The 25,738-nt window shown below is 53.9% G+C and overlaps 2 protein-coding genes across 7 annotated transcripts in view; one reads left to right on the forward strand and one right to left on the reverse strand.

Moving 5' to 3' along the window:
- C21H16orf96 (chromosome 21 C16orf96 homolog) overlaps positions 1–1,115 on the reverse strand; it is a 44,904-nt gene extending 43,789 nt beyond the window's left edge. The window contains exon 1 of the mRNA XM_045994287.1: positions 1,031–1,115. The gene's annotated coding sequence lies outside the window, so the exon portion shown is untranslated. The remainder of the gene's footprint in view (positions 1–1,030) is intronic.
- Positions 1,033–25,498, forward strand: CDIP1 (cell death inducing p53 target 1). 6 transcript variants are annotated; one of them, XM_045994293.1, is made up of 9 exons: positions 1,033–1,115; positions 4,042–4,186; positions 5,088–5,150; positions 5,476–5,483; positions 22,039–22,118; positions 22,528–22,629; positions 22,768–22,923; positions 23,719–23,992; positions 24,115–25,498. In XM_045994293.1, the coding sequence occupies exons 6-9, from the start codon at positions 22,545–22,547 to the stop codon at positions 24,224–24,226; spliced, it is 627 nt and encodes a 208-aa protein (XP_045850249.1). In that variant the 5' UTR covers positions 1,033–1,115; positions 4,042–4,186; positions 5,088–5,150; positions 5,476–5,483; positions 22,039–22,118; positions 22,528–22,544; the 3' UTR covers positions 24,227–25,498. The 6 variants fall into 6 exon arrangements, with proteins under 6 accessions (XP_045850249.1, XP_045850250.1, XP_045850252.1 ...); XM_045994295.1 differs by lacking the exon at positions 1,033–1,115 and adding an exon at positions 1,150–1,447; XM_045994294.1 differs by lacking the exon at positions 5,088–5,150.
- Positions 25,499–25,738: the final 240 nt, after the last annotated feature.

Here is a 25,738-nt window from a genome sequence, read left to right on the forward strand (position 1 = left end):
TAGGAGAATTTCTAGATGACTCTGTTTAATCTTTTGGCGAATATTTGCCTGCCTTTCTTTCTTTCTTTCTTTCTTTCTTTCTTAAGTAAACTCTATGCCCAACGCAGGGCTTGAATTTACAACCCTTAGGTCAAGAGTTACACGCTCCGCCGGACTGAGCCAGCCAGGCACCCCTGCCCTTAGTTTTAAGTGCAAATACAATTCAATCATCTCCTTTTCATTCCTTGATTCCTCTAACAGCAAATGAGAGATGATAGTACCCAGGGGAACCAAGGCACAGGGCACTCTCAGGTGAGCGAATAATAACCGTGTCCAGTGCCATTCCTTCCTTACAGCAGCGCCAGGACGCCGGCCTCGTCTTTATCCCCATTTTCTGGTTATAAGATAGATCCTGAACAAAGCCATACAGTGGTGTGGTCCAACACTTGACCCCAGTTCTGCCTTACTCAGTTTTAGGCTTTCGCGGGCTCTTAAGCCCTCTGCTATTCGGGACTCTGGAGGGTCGCTGAACGTCCCCCAGCCTCTGCCTACGTGACCTCCGCTGCACAGGAAACTCTGTACACTTGGACGCCGTTTTAAACAGCAGAACCACCCACAAAAATGCAAAAAGCATGGCATGAAACATAAACGAGACGTTTGTTTACAGTATGAGAGCTAAAAACGTAAGGCTCAGCTCGGACCCTCCAGACCTAGCGACTAAAGCCTTTCCCATTCCGGGCACGTCCGCGGAACGCACAGCACCTAACCTCAGCGCGCGCCGGCTGAATACATGAAGGAAGATGCCCCTTGCTCCGACCGGTGCCCTGGTGCTGCGAGGGCGGGAGGGAGCGCTAACGGGTCCTTCCCCTAAGTTCACGCCGCTCTTCCTCAGGACAAAACCGTCCCAGACCCTCTCACGTGTCCCACCTCAGCCGAAGCACCTCCGCTCCCCGTGACGTCACCAGGGGCCGTCACGTGTCGCCCAAAGTCCCGCCCCGGCGCTGACCTCATGGCTCCGCCCCTCGCCCTGACGCCCTGCTCCAAAGCATACCCGCCTCCTTCTGACAGACGCGCGACGGCGAGCTGTGGAGGTGTTCGTTCCTGCAGCTGCGGCAGCCGTGGGTGCCGCGGGGACGGTGAGTCGCCTGGGCCGCTGGAGAGCTTTCGGCGTAGCCCCCCGGGAGCAGATCTGGGCGCTCGCGGCCCTCACGGAGAGGGGGATGACCTCGGACCGCTGAGCCCCCAGCCCCCGCCTGCGGCGCCTGCGCGGTGCATGTCGGGCACCGTTGTCTCCCCGACCCGCGGCGCGCGCCTGAGGCGCACGGACGGACTACATTTCCCAAAGGCCTTTGAGCGGGCGGGGGGCGGTGTGCGCGCAAAGCCCCGCGGGGCCGATGGTCTCGTCCACCCATCACCTGGACCCTGGGTTGTCGGTGTTCGTTCGGCTTCGGGCGCCTGGCCTCCCGAGGTAAACCCGAGGTAAAGGGTCCCCGGGGGCGGTGCAGCGAGCCCGTCACCTCCTCGCCGGGTACTGATGCGATCCAGAGCGGCTCTCGGGGTTTTGACGTCGCACCGTCGCTGGGTTGGCCGGTCACCCGCGGGGCTGCGGATACAGTTTGGCCGGGCCCTGGCGGGCGCTGGGATCTATGCCTTGGGGGCTGCCGGCTAGCTCCTCGGGGTCCCGCTTATCATCTCTCCCGCGTCCCCTCTAAGGAAGGGTCGGGAAATAGCATCTCCCGCTTTCCGCGACGGCAGTTTCCTCAGGGAAAGGAGGTCGGGAGGAGGGTCCCGGGTCGGAGGAGCCCCTGCTGAGCTCCTCGGTGACCTTGGCAGGCCCGAGGGGCCTGCGCGGCTCTCTCTCCCCCGCCCGTCTCCGCTCGCCGACGTCTGTAAATGTCTGTGCCCGCACGCGCCAGGGCTGGTGGGGAGGCAGTGACCTGGTCAGGCTTCGGGCCCAGCTTCATGCGGTCGAGGACCTTGGTGTAGTTGAACGTACGGCGTCTTCGAGACCCACTTTGGGCACTTGGTCGTCGGTGTGCGTTTCTGTTTTCCTCTAAATGTTCCCAGGAGTCTTCTCAACAGGTGGCAGGTAAGGAGCTAGCGGCTGGGAGTGTCTCCAGTGTGGGTCTCAGATCCTCTGCCACGAAATCACCAGGGCCTTTGTTAAAAGGGCTGATTCCTGGGCAGCTGCCCACCCCCCCGCTTCCCGCAGGTTCTGATTCAGCAGTTATGGGACGAGTCCAGGACTGTATTTAATAAGCTCCCCAGATACTTCTGAGTCACATTTGGGGTTGAGAGCCGTTATCTTGAAGTGAAGAGGATAAAGGTCCTGGGGCAGAGCATTCATAGCAATTTTGTATGTGGAGTGGGACCTGCTGGTGTGCAGGCAACGCGTAGGCAAGTGTGACCTCTCTCCTGGGTACTTTGTTTCTTAGGTCCGGGCTGACTTAAGAGTTGGGTGGGGAGAGGCATGCCAGCTCTTGCCCACATTTAATTATGAAGAATTTTAAACATACATAAAGTTGAAAAAGCTTAACACAGTACCGATAGACCACCACCTAGAACGCACAGCATTTATTGTATTTTGTCTCAACTCTAATGATCAACAGTTCATCTTGTTTATGTGTCCGAGTAAGTGTGCACATCAGTCTGTTTCCATCCCAGATAATTCATCATGCATATAATTAAGTAGAATCTTAGAATTTTTGCTTATTGTCTTTTAACCAGTAGAAGCCCTGGGCATTGAAGTGTTACCTCTGCCTCCCATCCCTGAGGAGCTGGAGGTTTTTCCATAGGGTGGGTCTCTGGAACCAGGAAGGAGCTTTACATGTATTCTTCACCGTGATTTGAAAACAGTAGGCCATGGTTCTAAAATCACTAAAAGCAGAAACATGGAATGTGTGATGGACAGTAATACGTGAGGGAACAAAAACGTTTTGAAGGGGTGCTACTGAAATGTACGCCAATAGTCAGATGGCCCCAGCAGGTCGCAGTGACAGTAAATGATACAAGTTGTCAGCTTGCATACTCTGTTGCTGCTCCTTATATTTTATGTTTGCCTGGTTTGAACCTGCTAGTTCAGTGTGTTTTCTCAAGCTCCAGGGGAAGAGGGCTGCGTAGCCCAGTTGACAAGCTTTGAGTCCCTTAGGCTGAGGTACTGTGTTCTATAGGCACAAACACCAGCGTTTAATGCTGTTCCGTTGGCTGAGAGGGAGAGGAGACAGGTCCTGTAGAAGCCCATCTCCAGCTTCAGCAATACTATTCAAAGGGCATGCACATCTCTTTATTCATGGAGGACACAGGGAAATGTGGTAGTTAGAGTCATGGCACCTTCTATTGACGTCTCTGTCCTTACGTGAAGGAAACTGTCATGCTGGTGAGAAGGCAGCATGCAGGGGGAGCTCTGCAGATAGCGTCTGCCCTTAGTGGGGAGGAGAGCCAGGCTCGAGGTTTGTTAGGCCTCCACGGAGGGACTTGGAAATGGAGTATAGAGAATGGGCGTGTGCCAGTTTCTAGAACCCCACAGAGGGCCTCTGCAGTCAGGGGTCTCCCAGGTATGTCTCCCCAGGAGGTGGTAGAGGCTGCATTGCTATTCAGTGCTGCAGAGGAGAGGGGGCGCTTGGCCTGGGCCTGTGGCAAACCCTCTCCCCCCTGAGAAGGCAGCCCACCCAGGCGGGTGCAGGTCTGGTCCCTGTGGAGCCTGTGGACCAAGCACGTCTCCTGCTCTGTGAGTTACCAGGTTCTGGTGATAAAGGTGAGGTCCTGGGACCAGTACTGTCGAGACTCAGCCGACCGTGTTGGAGGCAATTCTGTTGCTTCCAAGCTGTGTGATGAGGCATTTGCCCGCCCATAGCCTCACTACCTGCATCTTTGGCAGGTGAAAAGCAACACCCAGGTGAGAAGAAGACCATATCCGCTCGTGCAGAAAGATTTGGGTCCCTTAATGTTAGACAAAGTAAAACCAGCACGAAACCAGGCAATGCAGGGGAAGTCCAGTGACATTCTGAGAGTTTCCATAAAAGTGTTTGAGATGCGTTTGGTAACGTCGGATCGGTTTTCCAGAAAACGTTTCTCATCATCTTTTTGGAGCTTCTCATCTGTGGGTGCTGTGAGCTCCTTCATGGTCTGGCCACTGGGTGACCCCGCACCATCGGATTCTTACCACAAGGAGCTGTCATGAAGGTCCAGTCAAAATTGGACGTGCTGGGTATGTAATGTGTTCCCTCTGTATGAAGTCTGTCTGAATTCGGATCTCTTCCAGTGTCTGTGTTTTCTAAAGATTTTTATTTATTTATTTGACAGACAGAGATCACAAGTAGGCAGAGAAGCAGGCAGAGAGAGAGGAAGGGAAGCAGGCATCCCTCTGAGCAGAGAGCCTGATGCGGGGCTCAATCCCAGGACCCTGGGATCATGACCTGAGCTGAAGTCAGAGGCTTTAACCCACTGAGCCACCCAGGTGCCCCCAGTGTCTGTGTTTTCGAAGGGGAAGCAGATGGAGGCCGCAGTAGGTAGAGAAGGCTGGAGGGCTGGGCTGGGGTTTGAGAGCTCTCAGCCTTGTTCCTATGGGAGGAAGTGAAACGTGTCGCGGTTCTAAGCAGCATTAAGAGCAGCGGTCTCACAAGCTGGGGAAGCGCAGGAAGGTAGTTGTGTTTGCAGAGGCTGCTCTTGGTAAGTGCTCTGGGCCCACCTGGCAACGCCCTCCCCCGTGCTTCATCCTCGCGGGTCCTCGCAGCAGCCAGCAGGCCACACAGGCATCGGTCTCGCGGCCGAGGAAATGGCCAGAGGTAGTAAGCGATTTACCAAAGATTGCCAGATCCGGGCACAGCAGTGCTGAAGAGAGTGAGGCTGAGGGGAATGTGGGCTGTCCCAGCCCCATCATGGAAAGTGCTCGATGGAGTTCACTGTGACTCTAAAAGGGGGTCTTCTGTCTGGATTTTGGCCATCAACCAGGCAGTTTCATCAGGAAGCCAGGGACCCCATCCCTGCTAAGGCTGTATTCTGCCCCAGTGGCTGTGGGTGGGGGACATTTGGGCAGGAAACAGCATGGGAAGCCTAGTTAGGCTAACCCCAACCCTCACAGACTCGCTTCTTCATCCCCCCTGTGCCAGGGGCTGGGCAGGGCCTGCAGGACCGCGAGTGGGAGCCCTCCTCCAGTGTTCTCTGGGTGGGAGGTAAGTCTGGAGGGAGTCATGGGGAAAGCCCAGGCTTGCTGGAAAGGCAGGAGTTGGGGGGCAGGGGGAAGCTGTGTGGAGGTTGAGGAAGGGTCTGTGTAAGGTCCTTTAGATGGGGTGGGGTTTGGTTTATTTGGAGAAGAGCAGATTACAGTCTGGGTGGCTGCGGTGGAGTGTGGTAGAGAAGTGTGGAAGTGAGGCCAAGTCTAGACTTTGGCCCTTAAACCTTGAGCAGTAGATGAGAGAATGGATCTGTGACCTTTTTAAGCCATGGTATTGCAGGACTTGCTGACGTTCAAGGCTTGAGGGCCAGAGAAAAGTCTAGAACAGCTCTCACGTCCATCCTCATGGCTGGGGTACTGCTAACGGCACAGGGCCTGTGGGATGGGGAAGAGCTCCTCTCCGGAGTACCAGTCAGGCTACACGACGTATCCACCCGGACTGCCAGTGTTCAGTGTGCTGTCTGGGGCTGTGGAGACACTGGCCCCAGACCCCATCCCTGCCTTCCCGGAGCTGCTGGCCTGGCCTGGGGAGGCCAGCCCCTTGAGCACAATGTTCTGTTTCCCCTGTGCTCACAGTGACTCTTGTCACAGACTGGGTATCCTGCCCTCCTTCTGTAGGGCCCACCCAGTACCCCAAGCCTCCCCAGTGCCCTCCACAGAGGCCCCTTCTCTCACCGGGAGCACCTGCTGTCACGAGGTGTTGTCTGGGTTTTGCTGAGTAACTTTTGGCAATTCTTATGTGTGAGCTGCTTCCTAGCTGGATCTTCAGCTCCGTGAGGCCCGGCGCCACACGGTGAGTGACCTCAAGAGGGACCCACGAAATGTTGGCTGAATTAAGGAGTCAAGAATCTGAAGGCTTTTCAGACAGGTAGTCACTTGAAAGAAAGAAAAAAACGAATTTGGATAGTGACGGCTCTACTGAATAAAACTGGCCTTTCCTAGGCGTGGAAGAATTCTGTACTGCTCCAGGCGAGAAGTTGCCCTGTGACCCTTTGTCAGCTCTTGGACTCTAGGGCATTCTATACTGCCTGAGGCTCAGGCCTCAGTCTCTGGCCCCGTGTAGTCAGGCTCCGGTTACGTGTATTTCTTTGTGCATTTACATGCTTTATCTGGAGAGCGCATGGTGGACGCCATGACCCAGTTCTCTGTGCCCCAGTCAGACTGGCCATGAAGAAACCGTGCCTGCTGGAGGTGTGGGGGCTGAGAACTGTCGGTCCCCCACCGTCAGCTACCGCCTGTTGGTATGCAGACTTGGGGGCCCGCATTAGTACACCAGGCACAGTGCAGGAAGTGGAGAGCCAAGGGACAACTGAACAGCTCTCCATCTCACTCGGAGTCAAGTGGATGTCCTTTAACGCCCGAGGACCTGGCTTCCCTTCCGTCAAGGGCCAGCCCCTCTTCTCTCAGCTCCTCCCACTCCCCTGGCACCCACACGACCCAGCCCCCAGCTCCCAGGGTTGTGCAGGCACACTCTAGGCATCTGCGCTGAACTCTCTCTGCCTGGACCTTCTTTACACAGTGGTGCATGTGGCCTGTTCCATCTTGGCCTGAATGCTCCCGGCTCTGAGAATCCCTCCCTGTTGATAATTGCATCACCGCAGCACTCTCTCCCCTGCTCATCTGTTCGTCCGTGGCATGTGTCCCTGTCTGACAGACTATATACTTGACCTGTTTCTGTGTTGTAGCCCCGACCCCCTGCAAATGTTTCTGGCTCAGAGCGTGTGCCGGGTGTTTGTGTCTGAATGACATTGTGTCATGTGCCTGCCTTTCAGCTGTCCTGCCTTAGTACCTTGTAAGGGGTAGGGAGCTGAGTGTACGGGGTATCCTGCACTCCCTGCAGCATGGCTGGAGAGTTCCCAAGTGAACATTCAGTGGCTAGGGTCTAAAGTCATCTGGTACAGCCGACCCCTCATGGTCCAGCTGCCCTGCAAAGTCCTTAAGTTGCCCCTGAGCTCAGAAGCGTGCAGGAACTGGGCCGTGGTGCGGACGGCATGCGTGCCCCTGAGTTCCGTTCCTCTCCCAAGCCCTGCCCTCAGCAAGGAAGCAGGGAGCCTAGTTGTTGCTCTTTTTTTTGTTTGGGCCACAGTGAAATCCATGTAAACTCACACGGTGGAATTCTGGTGTGCAAAGCCCTTTGTTGGGAGTGTGAGATTTTGCTTGAGTGTAGTTTGGAGACTGTGAGAAAAGAGACAGGGCTGAGCCTGGTGCCTCTAATATGTGTGGGGCATGAATCAGGGCTCCTCTCTGAGCCTGGCTCCTGTCAGAGAGTGGGGCGGGGAAGCGGGGGGTCTTGCCCACTCCCTGGCACCCTGCCTCTGCTGGGGGCGGGTGGCCAGTAAATGTTTGAAGGGTCATGAACGTCAGCTGAGACCTTGGACTTCGTGATCTCTAACGCCATTTCTGTCTGGAAGGTGGTCTCGAGATGTATGAGTCTCAGAGAAATCGCATGTGGCCATAAGTAAGGCAAACCAGATATGCCATGAGCTCCTGTTTTCCCAAGGAGAGGATCCGAAATAGTTCTGCGGTCCCGACTGGGTCACATGTCCGTTTAGAGTGATAGGAATTAAGCTTCCATATACTGTGTAATGTAAACTGTTGATGTGATTTGTTCTTCACTCACGTGTCCCAGAGCACTTATGTCCCTACCCTTCCCTTTCTGCAGTGTGGACGTCACGTCACGGTCACAGACATCGGCCCCGTGTGCTCAGCAGCGCAGTTTGCCTGAGTGCCCCCGGCCCCTGGGACACTTCCGCTGGAGAGCGTAGCCCAGGAATGTTCTCTTGTCTCGGGTTTTTTCCATTGGTCCTGCAACATAGCTTCTTACTGTGCTGTCTATGGCAATATCCAGCCACCGCAGTGGGCTCCAGGAATGGTGACTAATCTGCGACGTATCTACCGGTTTCTGGCTTTTTTTCTTTTGACTGATGCCATCTGGGTGACCTCTGGAAGCCTGTCATGCTGGCACCGGTGAGGTTGCTGCAAGTCCTGTTCTCCATCAGCTCTTGTTGGTTGAAACTACTGGAGAGAACGCCCTGTAACATGAAGGCTGTGAATGAGGTGCAGACACTTCCTCACTGTCGGGCGGGGAGACCTGCACTGGCCCGGCTGCGGCTAAGCTCCCCTCTGGGACCGGCACCGAAGCGGCAGGGCTTGTGTCCAGAGTGCGTTCTTCCAGCTGGGGGGCAGTGTCCGTCGTGGCCAAGTGGCTTGCTTGCACGTAGGGCCTCGTGCTTTTCCCTGGGTCAGAATAGTATATCTTGATCTCAGATAACTGATTAAAACGGAATTGAGTCAAAGACTGCTCTGTGTCAGCTGGGGGGGGGGGGGATGCGGAGGTAAGGGTTTTTTCTTTCAAGGCTTCCTTTTGATTGCCTAAGGGATGGTTTTTTAGACTCATCCTGCTTCTAAAATTAGTTGGCCTTTTAGTTCCCAAGCCCTGCCTGCTTGACAGGTGCAGATGACTGGTTTCTTCACTAGTGGCCGCAGCTGTGTCTGTTTTCCTCCTTGGCTACTCCTTCTCCTCCTGTCTGGACTTGTCCTTCGTCCCCTGTCCAGCTCCAGAGACCCCCCCCTGCCTGGGAGGCTCCTCTGAAGGAAGGCGGAGGAGGTGCTGGACCCCACCTCGGAGGCCCGGGCCGCACTCCCAGCAGCGGCCCCCGCTGGCAGCCCACCCCGGGTGCAGCTCTGTTACCTGGTCTGTCTCCATTTCCTGTGTGTCTGCTGGGCTTTTCTTACCTGCCCTCCTCTGCCGGGTGACCTCATGCTGGCTGTCCAGGCAGGGTCTCCGAGGCTAGAACTACCTTGGACGGTCTTTACGTTCCAGGTTTACAGATCTAGAGCCTCTTTGTTACTGGAGTACGGTGAGGTGACCTGGTTTAGAGAATGGACGTATGCTACCAGACTCCCATGAGACCAATGTAAAGACCGTACATAACACCACTTTAGGAGAGAAAACTGGCAAATCGCCAGTCCCTGGGTTTGCTTCTTGAGGACTGTTGCTTTTCCCAGAGGTTATAGTCAGAGGCACCTTTGTGCACTGAGGAGGAATACACATAAATGTAACATGATTATAATGAGCCTTTTTTGGGAACGAACCAATCGAAGGAGCTGCCCATTCTAGAAAAACTAGAAACTACATGTAACAGTTTCTGTGTGTGTATTTGTATATAAACAAATGATCCAGAATCTTAACACCCAGAGAAAACAATTAACATTCGGTGTGTAATAGCTACGTAAATGTGTATTTTTGAAGTAGAATCCGTCCACGTACCGGTTCTACGATGCAGTGGCAAGACCATCGTTCTACCTACCAAAATGGGTCTCTATCATTTTGGGGGGTGAATACAATTACGTTATGTAGGTAAGCCAGGCGGGTAACCAGTCCCTTTGGTGGAATGTGGGACATTAGTACATACAGACATCGGCCTGTGAATCTTTGCTCACATGCTCACTTAGCTCTAGGACAGATGTCTTGAAAGGAAATTAATGAGTCATATAGAATGTACAGATAGCGGAGTTGTCCCCCAGAGGACCCGCATGACCCGCTCTGCTGTGTTCCGTTGCTGTTGACACTCGGGGAGTCGCAGTGGTTTGCCAGGACTTTGACAAGAATTCAGCATGATGTAGATTGTTCAGTTATGATTGTTGTCATCAGAGTTCCTAGAAATCTTTTTTTTTTTAATATTTTATTTATTTGACAGAAAGCGATCACAAGTAGGCAGAGAGGCAGAGAGAGAGGAGGAAGCAGGCTCCCTGCGAAGCAGAGAGCCAGACACGGGGCTCGATCCCAGGACTCTGGGATCATGACCTGAGCCGAAGGCAGAGGCTTTAACCCACTGAGCCACCCAGGTGCCCCTAGAAATCTACTTTTTAATTTAGAACCATTCCTTGAGTCCTGTCTGCTTTTAGATTTTGCTCCTAAGAGCAGCCTGTGTATTTTCTCTCTCTCTTTAAACTGTGTACTTCTTTCTCGTGTTCTGCTTGCAACTCCGTAAATGCCAGTGATACAAGCAAGAATTTGTGTTTACTGAACACTGTGTGGCCGGCTATGTGCTGTGTGCTTTCACACACAACCCCACTTAGGTCTCATCTTGCGTCTGGAAAGCTGGGGAACAGATGGCTGGTGTGGGACTGAGTGCCTGGGCACCGGCAGGTGAGGATTCTCTCCTGTCAGCTGGTGCTGTGACCCGGGCTCAGGCCTCCTCTCAGGGCCACGGGCTTGGGCTGGTGTCCTAGCTTCTTGGAGCCATGATACCGATCAGGGAGCCTGCAGCCTGGTGGGATGAGCGGGGCAGATGGGAAAACCAGATCTGCTTTCTGGTCCTTTCTGTGTCTTTTCCTTTAGCTTGTTTTGAAGTATTCAGAATTCCCGCGGCATCAGATAAGCCTGTGTTCACATGGAAAAATAAAACCGTTCAGAGCCACCAGTGATGCTCTCTGAGGGAGGGGTTGCCTCTCCTGTCCTGCCTCCAGCAGTAAGAACAATGGGAACTGGGCCGCAGGCAGGATTTCCCAGGCCCTCCAGGGCTAGAACTTGGCAGCTCAAGGGCCTTATTCAGCGAACCCGCGTGGAGGCAGCAGCATGAGCTAGATAGAGAAAGCCAAGGCGGTGGGAAGTGTGGACTGGGAGCCTTTCAGTTACGAACTACTTGTCGACATACCCTCAGCCCGACTAGCACTGCGTATTTCTAATGATACTTGCATTCCTTCTTTGTTAATAATCTGGAATTTACCAATCACAAGTGATTTCTGGCTATAGCGTGTTTGAGAATTGCTGCAAGACTAGCTTTTCCATTTCTCTCTGAGTACTGGAAATATGTCTGGCTGTATTTACTAGGAAACCCAAAGTTACCAACTAAAACAAGTTTGTTTCTTTCTCACTTAGAAGTGGGAAGTGATCGCTTTGGTGCTGGCACGGTGTCTCCGTGGTCTTCCAGGGCACCTCCTTCCGGCCTCAGTATGGCTTCCATATCCAAGGTCACCTCATGGTCAAGCATGGCTTTAGGAGCTGTCACAGCCATATTTAGGCAGCAGACGAGAGGGCGGGAGGACGGAGGGTTTGTCTGGCCAGGGTGGCCCTTCCTATCCGTCCTTACAGCACACTGCTTATGACTCATTGACCAGAGCGTAGTCACCTGGTCACAGGTGCCTGCAGGAAGGGCTAGGAGTGTCTTTTTGACTCGTCCAGGGTCATACAGTCTGTCATGGGGGGCAGGATACCCATGAATCCTGTGCTTTCAAACTTTATTGCTGGTTAAGAAAGGAAGTTGACAGCTTTGTTCCTGAAGACTGAGTGGTTGGGATGGGGGCACCACTCAGGAGAGGGGGCTGGGAAAGAGGAGGGCTGGGGCACTGCTGTGGGGATGCCGTGGGCTTCCTGGCCCATGAGCCTCATCCTGCCTTTTGGCTCTGGTCCCCCGGGACCTACCGATGGGTGTGAGCGCCCTTGCCTGGCCATGACTGACCGTGAAGTTGCCCGAAAGGAGAGATGGCCCCTTAGGAGGATTGCTGTATCTCTTCAGGAGTCCTGCAGAGCAGCCTCAACTTGGCCGTGTCGCAGATGGACTCTGCCGGGCTGGGCCACTCAGGTGAGGTTTGATTCCAGGCCCCTCCCCAGATCCTGAGAAGCACATCCGGTATCCCCACGGTTGGGTGGGGGCAGAAGCTGCCATGGCAGAGGCCTCGGTGCCTGCTGCACGTTGTTCGCAAAAACAGTGATATCAGCAGGTGCCGTCTGTTCCATGTTCTCGTGTGCTGGGTCCAGAGCTGCTGCTCTGGGTATTTTGCACACACTGTTTATTTTAAACTTTGCTCCCACCCCTGGAGGCAGGCATGATTACCTCTGGTTATAGATGAGGGAATCAGGCTCAGCGAGGTCACAGGTCACGCAGCTGCAAAGTGGGGAACTGGGTCTGAGCTGGTCCAACGGCTCCTCTCAAGCTGAGTGCATGACAGCCGGGCAGGGCCGGGGTGTGGCCATAGCAAGCTCAAGGGCTCACTGGGCTGGGCTGCTCCCGGTCTCCATGGCAGCAGGGCTGCCTGTAGCACTGTGGTATGGTACTCGAAAGGTCACAGGTGCTGTTTCCTCTGGGCTGCCAGGAGGCTGAAGGTCAGGACTGTTTATGGCAGTGCTAAGATGCTGTTACAGGGCCGTTCTCACCTTTGGCTGTCACATCTGTGGTACAGAGAAGCAGCGAGGAGTGAATGAATGGCTGTCTGACTCAAGGCAGAGACACCTTGCCTGGGATCCTCCTGGTTTTGATGATGCTCACCACACCCACAGGTCTTATTTAAGAAAAAGCAGTAAAAATGTCTTACTGTACTAAATCATCTTTTTAAAAAAAAACATTTATTCTTTTTTTTTTTTTAAGATTTTATTTATTTATTTCACAGAGATCACACGTAGGCAGAGAAGCAGGCAGAGAGAGAAGAGGAAGCAGGCTCCCTGCCCTGGGATCATGACCTGAGCCGAGGGCAGAGGCTTTAACCCACTGAGCCACCCAGGCGCCCCTGTACTAAATCATCTTGACCCTCAACTACACATCTCTAGTATTCTGTGTGATGAAACATAAGACCTACCTCATGCACACATGGAGTATGATAGATGTCTCAGGGAAAGCATGTGCACAGTTGTTTGAATTGTGCACTGAACTAGCTTTCTCGTGGAGCTCCAGATTTACTTAACAACTGATACAGAAACTGTGGTTATTCACATTTGGGGATTTAGTGGACATTCTCGTGAAAATGAACAGTGAGCCCACTACTTCAGGGGAAACAGCTGACCTTTGTTTTTGTAAATGTGACCAGTGATAAATTTGTTAATCTCCTTGTGGCCGATGATAAAATTGGACTTTCAAGGGACAGTTAGTTAGAATTTTGGAAAACTTGTGTCTGCCACTGTGGGCTTGACAGCTTCCCAGTAGTTAAAGTCTTTGCTGATGATATTGGCGGTGATGCTAGCCTGCAATTTGACTTGGGGGGTAAGTAGTAAGTCAGTCAGTAGTAGTGAGTTGTAAGGACAGCACATCAGCACTATTCTGTCTTCATAATCAGGGCTCATGCTGTGAACCGATGTTGTCCAGATGACTCGTGTCTGCTGTTAGAAACCATGGGTGGGTAAAAGCCATTCCAAATGCAAGGTGGGCCGGTGAACTATAACATAACAGGAGGAAGAATTCACTAAGCCTTCAAATTCCGTCTTGCCGCTAACCTTTGAGACAGTACCTGGGTCAGGTTTGGATGTGGTATGGAAAAATGTCCACGGTCACATACCTGAAGAGACTCTTCAAACGCCCCTCCCATTTCCAGCTGCTTATCTTTGGGAAGCTGGGTTTTCTTCACCCCCTTCGACCACAGTGTAGCAGACAGACTGGGTGGAGAAGCAGACGGGAGAACCCGGCAGACTTCCCGTAAGCCAGAAGTGAAAAAGGATTGCAGAAATGGAAAACAGTGCCACCTGTCTCATTATTACGGTTGTTTTGGAGGGTAGTTATTTTAACTATTTATGCTGACATGTATTGAGTTTATTGATGTTTTGTAATGACTTAGTAATAAATACTTTTAAACAGCCCTCATTTCAAAATTCTTAATATGGTTAGGTATTGATAGATATAACCCACAAAACAAAAGCTTTTTAGGGTCCTCAGTGATCAAGTGTAAAGGAATTCCAAGACCCAGAACATTGGGGTTGCTGCTGCTCTAGCAGATCCTGGGGAGATTTGTGTCAGAAAGTCCTCCTTCCAGGCACTGCCTTCACTGTCCTCTGCCTTCACCTCTGCCTCATCTCCTGGCACCCCTCCTTGGTCCTCCAGGAGCATCCTCTCGTGCACAGATGGGGCTTAGCATCAGACCAGCCCTCCTGGCCCTCCCGGTCTGGGTCTTCCTCCAGAAGGGAGTGGCGATATGTGTCCCTGGCAGGTCCCGTGTGGTGCAGCGGAGACTTGGGGGCAGGGTGGGTATCCCTTGGCAGTGTGCAGGACCATTCAGACTGCAGAACTGGGTTTGCAGCTGTGGCTGCAGCCGGGGAGGAGTGTCTCCTGCTGGCCTGGGCCCAGGCCCTCCAAGGTCCCATGGGCAGCCCGCCTGGGCGGCCATAGGCTGTTGCCAGTTGGCTCAGCTTTAGACCAACAGCAGCGCTCTGCAATGAATGATGAATAGTTGGGAGCTGAGCAGAACGCCAGAGGCCTTTCCCAGGGCTCCAGAGTCTTTGCTTTTAACTCCTCTCTGGGATGTAAGGGGGGGGGGGACCCAGAGGACAGCCGCTGAGCTTGGTGCACTAGGAGGTGGAGGAGCCCCCCATCCCCGCCCACCTCCTCTCTGTCACCAGGAATCGAAGCTGCCCATCACAGCTCTGTCCTGAAATTGTGTTCCTTTCAAAACTTTAGTTATGCAGATAATACACAGATACCTTTTTGCTTAAGATATGCATAAGTCTGTATAATGACAAAAGCCTCGCCCTCCTTTGGCTGTTGGCTGCCAAACTTAAACCCCAGAGATGATGATCTTGGTCTGGGGTCTTTCTTCCCCATCTCTCATTTATAACCATGCACACACAGAGAACTATCCACACCTGAGCGGGTTTTGCTTTTGGGGGGTGTAATTATAATTCACGTGCCACACTGTCCACCCTTTTATTTTTTTTAAGATTTATTTATTTATTCATTTATTTATTTGACAGACAGGGGTTACAAGTAGGCAGAGAGGCAGGCAGGGAGAGAGAGGAAGAGAAGCAGACTCTCCGCAGAGCAGAGTCCGATGCGGGGCTCGATCCCAGGACCCTGGGATCATGACCTGAGCCGAAAGCAGAGGCTTTAACCCACTGAGCCACCCGGGCGCCCCCAGTCCACCTTTTTTATTTATTTATTTATTTATTTATTTATTTGACAGAGAGAGAGATCACAAGTAGGCAGAGAGGCAGGCAGAGAGAGAGGAGGAAGCAGGCTCCCCGCGGAGCAGAGAGCCCCATGCGGGGCTCGATCCCAGGACCCTGGGATCATGACCTGAGCCGAAGGCAGCGGCCCAATCCACTGAGCCACCCAGGCGCCCCCCAGTCCACCTTTTTAAAGTGGACAGTTCAGCGGCTTTATTATGTTGGAAGAGCCATGCTGGCATCACCACAGTCTGATCCAGAGCCTTGTCATCCTCTCAGTAGACCTGTGTTTGGGCCTGAAAGTGCTCTGCCCCTGCCCAGAGAGTCTGCCACATGTCCGGGCATGTGTCATTGTCACTGCTCTGCACGCAGCCTGGCCAGGAGGCAGGGGTTCCAATCCCAGGTCCCAGGAAGACTGAGGCTCAGGGACGGTCTGTAACTCCCCCAAGGCCACGGGCTTCAAGCCTGGGGCTGAAGCTCCAGAGTGCCACACCCTCCGGTGTGCCCTGTTTTCCCATTAACTGATGACTGACATGGCGCAGATCCTTGCCCCTCTGTGAATGGGAGGAGGGAGTGGCTTCTTGCCTTCCTGACTCCACGTTGGAACACTGTGTGTCCTGTCCTCGAAGCTCTTGTGCTCAGTAGCTGCTTAGAATATTGTCTGGGATGCAGACAGGGCCTGGGATGGGTGGGAAGGGAGGAGGGATGAGGCAATAAGGCAGTTTTGCTTGTTTCATGGCCCCAAACCCTAAAATCCATAGCAGGCACCTCAGGATGTCACTTCCTTCCTTATACCTGGGGACACTCTCACCTGGTCGCACCAGCTCATCAGAGAAGCAAGGGCTGCTCTGTGGGCGTGCGGCCTAGTTATTCTCTGTGACATGGCTGAGGCTCCCAGCATTGGGGTGCAGAGCAGAAGTTTCTATCCTGCAGTGGACCTGAGCTAAGGGCCGAGCAGTGTCAGGCCCTAGGGCACGCTGGTGCAGCTGGAGGCATTCAGAATTCTGCAGGGCCAAGGAGGGGAGCTGTGGGCGGCTCTGCGAAAAGGGCCTGGCTCTGTGTCTGGCACAAGTATGTCCTGCACCTAGAGGCCCCAGCATCTGCCGTCCTTGGGAAAATGAGATGAGATCGCAGGGCAGTGGGTCTGCAGATAGATGTGAGGACAGGCTTCATCTCATTATTTAGAGTGACTTGGATAATTCTGCGTAAAACCACAGTGGGTGCTAGGCTGTTTTGGTTGTGGGTGCAAGGGCCAGACTGGCCTCAGGTGGCCCCATGCTGCCTCCAAGGGGCTAAGGAGCACATGCAGGCCTGCCTTTGCCTCTCTCTTGTTAGAGGCCACGCAGGACCTTCTCTCCTGGGCATACCATCCCCTGGCCCTTGGGGCTCCCCTAAGTTTGCCCCCAGGTCCCCAGGGCCTTACTGTCCCCTGTGGCAGCCTGTGGCCCTTTCCATTCCAAGGGTTTTCTTGCTGATCTCCCGGAAACAGGCCCGTGGTAACGTGTGGAGAGCTACAGGCACAGGGTGTCCACTGGAGGCCAGAGCACCTTCTCAAGAGTCTTGAGCCTTCTAACTCACCAGCCACCTGGCCCACGCTGCCTCCCTGCCCTGGCAAGGGTCAGGACCATTACTGGCAGGCTAGCCTCATCCGGAAAAGGCAGTCAAGGGGACATTGATCTCCTCTGTCACTTTGAGCCTTGAGGCTCCTGTGACTGGGTGGCATCCAGTAATCTAACCTCCACTCTTCACACATTTCCAGATACTGCTTAGTCTCATCCTAGACTTCCAGCCTCTGGAAAGCAGCTATTTCTCATGGGCCAGTGGCTTCCAAAGTAGGAGCCATTGGGACTGGGGTAGTGGCACGTCACTTATCCAGGACTACGTCGCAAGTTCCTCAGCATCCCCAACACTGCTGAAAAACTAATAAACAGGAATTTAAAGCTCAAAGAGAAATCCTTGAAAACACCTAAAATGCTGATTGTGAGGCCGTGTGGCGCTGGGTATGACGTGAGCTGTGTGCCCTTCTCTGAAGCGGAGATGCTAGTAGCGGCCCCGTGCGGCTGCGGGCGCTTGAGCACCCGTGGCAGGTGCCCCGGGCTGTCAGGATTACGGCTTCTCTAGGTGCGTACTCATCTCTTGGACGGGTTCGGTCCCGCAAGGCGTGGAAGAGCCATGTCCCAAATACGGCCTGCACTGCCTGCCTGGGCGGAGCATCTGACCGGTCCGCCTGCACGGTTCCGCCGTGACAGGACGGCTTCATTTAAGAATCTCCCTTTCTGGCGCACCTGGATGGCTGAGTCGGTTCAGTGTCTGCCTTCGGCTCCGGTCATGATCTTGGGGTCCTGGGATCAAGCCCCGCGTCGGGCTCCCTGCTCAGTGGGGAGTCAGCTTCTCCCTCGGTGCTCTCCCTCCCTCGCAAATAAAATCTTTAAAAGCAAAACAAAACAGTTTTCCTTCTTGCGTATGTGCTGTCATCGAGAGCACCTCTGCTCCCGTGTGGAGTGGAGCCTGCGCCCTGGGATCCTGGGTGTCCCCTTCTTGCACCCTTACACCTGTGTGCTGTTGGGGTCGGCACCTCACTGGCCGGCTGGCTGCTGAGCGGTCCCAGAGGGTGCAAAGCGATGTACAGCGTCAAGTCCTCTGGGCCCCAGGGCAGCCCACTCGGTGTGGTATGCTTGGGAGGGTTTTCAGGCGATTGTTCCTCCACGTTATCTCTAAGAGGTCAGAACGGGAGACTGAGAGGCCTGTTTTGGGTTTCTGGGGCTGTACACTGACTTCACTGAGCTCCTGGATTACAGGCCTCTCCCCTGTCCTGAGTGGGGAACTACAGACCACGGGGCTTGGGGCTTGCAGCCCCTCCCATCACCTCTAGGACCTGACGCTCTGGCGCCAGTGTCACAGCAGGCTTGCCAGGGTGCGAGTTCGAGTCCCACGGTTGCATCTGTAGCACCGTTTGAGCAGTGTGCGTTTTTATTGGAAAACTGTTTTGCTTTTGGGGCGTATGTTTTTTTTTTTTTTTAAGATTTTATTTATTTGAGGGTGCCTGGGTGGCTTAGTCATGAAGTGTCTGCCTTCGGCTCAGATCGTGATCCTGGGGTCCTGGGATCAAGCCCCACATTAGGCTCCCTACTCGGCGGGAAGACTGCTTGTGTTCCCTCTCTTGCTGTGTCTCTCCGTCAAATGGATAAATAAAATCTTTAAAAAAAAAAAAAAAGATTTATTTGAGAGAGAGTGAGCGAGCACAGCAGGGGGAGCAGCAGAGGGAGGGGAGAAGCAGGCTCCCCTCTGAGCAGGGAGCCCAATGTGGGACTCCATCCCAGGACCCTGGGATCATGACCTGAGTTGAAGGCAGACACTTAACCAACTGAGGCACCTGGGTGCCCTGACATTTTTTTTTTAAGATCATAGCATTCTTACAGTTTTTATTGCACCTTAGACAACATAGTTTTGTGGCATGCTCCTTGGTTTTATATTGAGAGCACTGGGGTAACTAGGGGTTGAATCCCAGAAAAAAATTTTCTTTTCCTAAGATTTTATTTATTTATTTGAGAGAAAGAGAGCAAAAGAGAAAGCACAAGCCCGGTGGTGAGGGGGAGGTAGAGGGAGAAGCAGACACCCAGAGAGCCCAACATGGGGATCGACCCCAGGACCCTGGGATCATGACCTGAGCTGAGGGCAGACACTTAACCCCTGAGCCACCCAGGCGCCCCAACGTCTCTCCTTCATACTGAAGGGTCTTGCCCCTAGTCTCTGCCCTGGTTGAGGCTCCAGAAGGGAGCTGGAGGATGGGTGCAGGTGTGAAGGGGAGGCGAGACAGGAGTAAATAGCCGTGCTGGCTGAGGGAAGGCGTGGAAGCAGGTGATCCGGTTAGTAGCAGGCGTCTGCGTGCTGCACAGTGGTGCCTGCTCTAGGTACAAAGGCCGGCTCAGAGGTGGGTGATACCGTGGAAGGGCTTTGCCCCGAGTGCCAGGCTTGTACCATCATTATGATGGGGGAATTCCAGAAGCAGAATCACGTGCTCTGGGAAACCATGAAGCTAATTGTGATGTTGATGAACGGCAGGTCAGGCTTGCGTCCTTGGAGGGTGGCGCAAGTGCTGCACGCCCTCTGGACACAGAGGCTCCGGGAGGACCCAGGCTAGTTCCTCTGTCCTAGCGCTGGAAAATGCTCCGGTGACTCACCGAGCGCAGTGCACCTTTTCTTCCTGGCTGGATTCCTGGTGAGCTCAGGCTGTGAGGCAGTGGGGCCAGCCAGCAGCATCCCAGATGCTGGTAGGATAGGAGTCGGTGACAGGTGCTGGCCCATATTCTAAGATCCTCAGCGGGATACAGTTTTCTGCAGAAGCACAAGCCTCTTTCTCTACCATCAGAACGGTGCCTCAGGGGCTGGCAAGGACTCCCAGGTCCAGCACATACAGCCAGTCCTGTCTGGAAGGGGACTTTGTGTGGTATCCTTTAGAGACTCTGTGGCTTCCCTTTCTTGATCCTGCGCTATTGAAATTCACCTGCAGGCAAGGGTGGCGGGAGAGCCATGCAGAGTCCAAGACTCAGCTCTGCCTCTTATATGCCCTGTGACCTGGGTTAAGTCCCATCTTTTCTTGGCTTCCATGTCTTTGAAGGATTCTAAGCAGCAGCTCAGAAGAGAAGGTCACAATATATACAAGCACTTGGGAACATGTTCTGTTTCATGGTGGTCAAAGAAATAAGTAACTGAGTGTCATTTTAATGTTACCCGTTGGTGATAACAGTTGTATCCGAAGTGTGTACTGTAAATTGCCATTGTCCTTCCCAAAGGCACAACATGGCCAGAGCCTTTGACCTCATAATTTCACTTCTGGCAAGTTTAACCAAAGAAGATCCAAGAAAGGGAAGGAGCATTTGCCAGAGGTTTTCCTTGGTTTGTTTTTCGTTGTTGTGCCAGCGGTTTTCCTTGGTTTTTGTTGTTGTTGTTGTTTGTTTTGTTTTTTATGAGAGTAGCAAGCATTCTAAATGCCTTAATAAGGGTTGGTCATGTAAACAGTGATGGGCCCATTTTAGGGAGTCTTAAAATTGATGGCCATGGGGTCTTGAAAAATGGACAAAATGTATAGGACACCATGTTAAAACTATCACAACAGCAAGTCCATAAAAATATACATGACTGCACACAGACAGGCAGAGACTTGCAGGGAGACCAGCTGCATTAAGGTGCTGAGATCAGGCAATTTTATTTTGTTCTTTAGTCAGTTTTATTGACATATAATAATCCACCTACCATATGATTTCCCCATTTAAAGTGTGCGATTCACTGGCTTTTGATACATTCACAGAACAGTGCAGCTATCACTACAGCCAGTTTGGACATTTTCTTCACCCCAGAGGGAAACCCCATATTCATCTCTGGCCCACCCCCCAAGCCCCTGACAACCCAAAGTATGCTTTGTGTGTCTGGGTCCGTCTGTCCTGGGTGTCTCATGTAAGGAGTCACAGCCACATGGAACCTTTCGGGTGCTGTCTCCCACTGAGTGTCCCGCTTTCAGGCTCACGCAGCCTGTACCCGGCTTGTGCCTCGTCACGGCAAGGTACGTTCCCGCCAGAGGCTGCAGCTAGTTTGTTGGTCACTTGCCAGTGGCCGGACACCTCAGTTGTTGACACTTTCTGGCTACCATGACTAGTGATGCTGTGAACATTCACGTACAAATTCTTGTGTGGTTTTCAGTTCTCTTGGGTGCGCACCTAGGAGCAGGATGACCGGTCACGCGGTGACTGCGTGAGCTGCGCTGTGGGAGGACTCCAGTTTCCCTGCATAACACTCGTTACTTTCTCACTGTAGCCATTCTAGTGGGTATGAAACGGTAGGTTTGATTTGCATTTCCTTTAGGCTAAGTGTTCAGCTTTTCAGGTGCTTATTGGGCATTTGTTTTTTATCTTTGGAGAAATGTGTATTCAGATCTTGGCCATTTTTTAATTGGGGTGTCTTTTGGTTAATGAGTTCTTCCTGTAGCTATTGTAAATACAAGTCTTTTAGCAGATCTGTAAAAATTTTCTGCCATTCTGTGAGCTCTTTCCACTTTCTTGATGGTGCCCTTTGAAGCCCAAGCGTTTTTTTGTTGTTGTTGGTTGTTTTAAAGATTTTATTTATTTGAGAGAGAGCAGAGCAGGGGCAAAGGGAGAGGAAGCACACTCCTTGCTCAGCAGGGAGCCCAAGGCAGGACTGGATCCCAGACTCTGGGATCACGACCTGAGCTGAAGGCAGATGCTTAAACTGAGCCACCCAGGCACCCCGAAGGCCAAGTTTTTAATTTTACTGACACCCAGTTTCTTTTCTTTTGTTGCTTGGACTTGGTCTCTCAGGCCCTGCCACTGATCTGTGACATTTAACAAACTTAACTCTAGGCTCCTTCTGCCCTGGTGGGGTTCTGAACTTCCCGCTCGCGGGGCTCCCAGATGGAGCTGCACCAGGAGAACTGCTGCCACTGCGTGTCTCTTTGTACTGTTGAGAATTTTTTCTAGTTCATATTATTTCAGTTGAAAAAATTAACAGCTTCACTTCAAAATGCTTCTAATTTCAAACCTCCTGTGCTAAATAGAGTAAAAGGAAGTGCCTTGCTAAGGGAGACAGGATGCCAACCCCAAGGCAGGAAGGCCCCCTGGTTTCCTGCCTCTCCCCCAGGGCCCAGCCGCAGGTGCTCAGGGAGCCTTGGGAGGGAAAGACATGAGGGCCATGTTTCACTTCGCACCTTCCTTCCCACACCATCCTCCACAAAAACGGGGGGGCAGGGGCCCCATGTGCACAGCTGGCTCTCAGCTGCTAGGGTGAGGAGTAGCCGGTTCTCCTTTCTTCCTACAGTGGGTGCGGGTCTCTCGGGGCCGGTGAGAGCCTGGAGCAGAAAGGACCTGCCGCTGTGAGAGGGGAAGAGGAACGGAGAGGAGGGCAAGCGGGTTGCTGCTGTGCTGGCGGGAACCAGCTGAACGGGGCGGGGGGTGTGGCTGCAGCTGTTGCCCTAGTGCTGAGGCTCTGCCTGTTGTTCTCCCCAGAACCTAGAGCCTGCGTGTCTGCTCCGGCTGGCAGTGGAAGGAGCCTCTCCTGCCTTCCCCTTCTGAGTACCTGGGATTTGAGGTAAAAAGTCTCCCCTATCCTCCCCACAAGCACGGCGCTCTTGTGTGTAGGCAGCCTGCTCCCTGAGGGAAGGGTCCGCCTCACCAGCTTGTCCTCACTGGGCACCCGTGCCTTCTGGCTTTGACACAGGAAGCGCAGATGGTGATGGATGGGGGCGGCTCTGGGCCTGGTTATCCTTGGTGATGGTGGGGCATCTCCAAGGCCTAAAGGGACCCCGGTGACTCTGAACTACTCTGCTGAAGGAGTCTGTGCCAGTTGACAAGCCCTGTCCCCCACCCAGAGCGCAGAGATCGAAGTGAAGGCATAAAAGGCCGCCTGAGCTGCTGGGGCTCAGAGGACTGTCCCAGGCCCATACCTGACCAGCATGCAGGGCTTGGAAACTGAGTTCATGTCCCAGCTTTCCTTCCAGGTCCAGAAGCAGCAAAGATGTCCAATGAGCCGCCCCCTCCTTATCCTGGAGGCCCCACAGCCCCCCTTCTGGAGGAGAAGAGTGGAGCCCCACCAACGCCAGGTAGGATTCAGTGCTCCTGATGGTCCTGTCCTTGCCCCTTGCCCATCCCAGCTCCAGAAGCTGGTGCCTGGAGCAGCCCTCCCACTGACCCTGCCGCCACTGCCCTCTGAGCTTCCTCTCCCTGCCTTCTCTGTCCAGGCCGCACCTCCCCAGCTGTGATGCAGCCCCCTCCAGGCATGTCGATGCCCCCCGCAGACATTGGTCCCCCACCCTATGAGCCACCGGGTCACCCAGTGCCTCAGCCTGGCTTCATCCCCCCGCATATGAATGCAGATGGCACCTACATGCCTCCAGGTGAGTAGGAAAGGGGAGCACAGGGGTCTGCCTGGTCCAGCATCCAGGGTGTTATCTGGGCTACCATCCAGCCTTCGCTGTAGGTAGGTGGACTTCCTGCCCAGTGTTTTTTGGGGGGCTGGAGGGCATTGATTGTGGGCATGGAGGGAGGACATGGGAAGGTGTCCTGGAGCAAAGCACTGCTGTGCAGGTACTGTGGGCAAACCACATAAGCCCTGGGCCCTGTTGGGAGGAGGGCTAGCTCCTGGGAAGGCCCCTCAGGCACAGTGGCAGGTGCTGACTTGTGGGTGCTGTGTGGGCCTCTCCCTTGCCAGGGTCCCACATCCATGGGGGAGGCCTAGGCTCCTGTTCAGCAGTTCTTCAGGACTCCTCAGGCCAAAGAAGGGCCCAGGGCTCTTGCACAGGTGGCCCCAGGTAAAGTGGGCCAGTCCTTAGTATTTCAGTGCAGGATCTGACACCAGTGGGGCCCAGAGCCCTGTGTGCACGAGAGGCTGGGCTGGTGAGTAGCAAGGTTCTCCCTCCTGTGGTTGAGGGCCCCTACGTGTCAGAGGCAAGGAGCAAACGCATCAAGCTGAGACCGAGGAGATATTAGGCCTTCTTCCCGGCTCTGTCATGTCTGGCTGGGCCAAGTGCCTTCTCTGTCTTGGTCCTCATAGGGCTGGTAGAATATAGGTGGTCACCTTGGCCCAGGGCTAGGTCCTAGAGGCCTCCCCTTGTGTCCTGGGTGCTGGGGGCCACATGGATCAGGTGGCAAGCCAGCAATCCGTCTTTACTCTGTCTTCTGTGCCATTTCAGGTTTCTACCCTCCTCCAGGCCCTCACCCACCCATGGGCTACTATCCACCAGGGCCCTACCCGCCGGGGCCCTACCCTGGCCCTGGGGGCCACACCGCCACAGTCCTAGTTCCCTCAGGGGCTGCCACCACAGTGACGGTACTGCAGGGAGAGATCTTCGAGGGCGCCCCTGTACAGACAGTGTGTCCCCACTGCCAGCAGGCCATCACCACCAAGATCTCCTATGAGATTGGCCTGATGAACTTCGTGCTGGGCTTCTTCTGCTGCTTCATGGGGTAGGTGGTGTGGGCACTTGGGGGTGGGGGCAGGGCTCACCTGCCGCCTAGCTGGAGTAGACCTGCGTGCCCTCAGTGCCTTCTTGTCCAACCTCTCCCCGCCTTCCCTGTCTCTGATTCAGGTGTGATCTGGGCTGCTGCTTGATCCCTTGCCTCATCAACGACTTCAAGGATGTGACGCACACATGCCCCAGCTGCAAAGCCTACATCTACACGTACAAGCGCCTGTGCTAACGGAGCCGGGACTGGACTCCGTGCTGTCAGTCTGGCCCCTTGTGCTTTTGCTCCCCTCGCTCAGTGGCTCGCTTCCCTGCTCCCACTTGGGGATGGAAGCCATTCCACCGGTCCCCTGGAAGTCTTGTCCTCTTTGGCTTGCCCTTCCCCGAGCATCTGACTCTTCCGGCAAAAATTCTGTTGGATTTTAAGGCCAAGGGTCAGCAGATGGCAGGGGGATAGCACTGAGCTTGTGTGTTGCTGGTTTGCTTGGTGTTTGTGATCAGGAAGAAAAGCTGGGAAGAGTCTCCTCGCATGGTCTCCCTGCTGGGGTCTCATTCCTCCATTTCTGTACAAAGTATAGATTTGGTCCTAACTTTCCCTGGGACCAAAAGCAGCCAGACCAGACCTGGGGCCTGCAGTGGGGCTGTACCTGTAGCCACAGTTATTTCTGATCTCCTGGGCCAAGAGTGAGGGAGTGGACCCAAGCAGGATTGGGTCCCAAGGCCTGGTGTGTTTCTGGGGTGCTAGAGGTGGGCATGATGATTAGGATGACGACTCTGGCCCTTAGCAGTCTCAAACTCGTAACACCCTATCCAAGCGCCCAGGAGTTCCCTGGGGTAAGGTAGAGAGCTCAGCACACCTCCAAGTCATGGGGTAAATGTTGGACCCCAGTTTACTAAGAAGGGACTCGCCTCTGGCCCCCATCCAGCTCCCTTTCTGGCCACCTCTCCACAAACCCCCACCTTTGCTAGGGCCAGAAGGAATACCCAGAAGCCCAATTCATCTGTCCATACCGTGTCTTTGCTATGTATCGGCAAGACCTTTGCCCAGTGGCTGGTGTGTCTCAACTAGGACTGGAGGGGATGGAGAGAAGAGGCCCCTTGTAAGCACACTTAGATTTGTAGTGCTGTCTCCGTGGATCCTCTTCTCAGAAGTGCTGGGTGCTGGGCCCTGGCTGACTTGCTGTCACTGTGCTTGTTTCAACAGCAGGTATTGCAGCAGGAGCAGCTGTGGCACTGGACTGGGACAGGCCAGGGACAAGGAAGGAGCAGCCCCAAGTGGTGGAAGTGCCCTGGTGGACACCTGCCCTGGGCCTGAGCCCACACTGTATCTCGTGAATGGTTTGTCTGTGAATTCGCTCATGTGGACCGCCGTATCCTGCTGCCGCCCCTCTCCTGGTCTCGCACTGCCACTGCATGGCCTCTTGTCACTGTGAATCATGGCTGGTCTCAGTTTGTAGTTTCTCATTAAATTGGCCCTTTCGCTCCCCTGGCCGGGGCCTCTGTTCTCTTGGCTGGCTTCCTTCTTTGATGGAAAGAGGGTGGGGGCTAGAAGTGGTCTAAGGCTTGAGTCCTCAGGGTCTTTGTGCTTGTGCTGCACTGACTGCCCAGGGATGACAGTATCTGATTAAACCAACCCAAACCCAGCGTGGACAACCCGTGGGGTTCTACTGTGACTGGGCTGGGGTAGGATTTGGCTTTCACTGCACTCAAAGAGCACCTTCCTGTCTCTGACACCGGTTTCACCCAT

The sequence above is a fragment of the Meles meles genome, chromosome 21 (assembly GCF_922984935.1).
Source record: "Meles meles chromosome 21, mMelMel3.1 paternal haplotype, whole genome shotgun sequence".
Lineage (NCBI taxonomy): Eukaryota > Metazoa > Chordata > Mammalia > Carnivora > Mustelidae > Meles > Meles meles.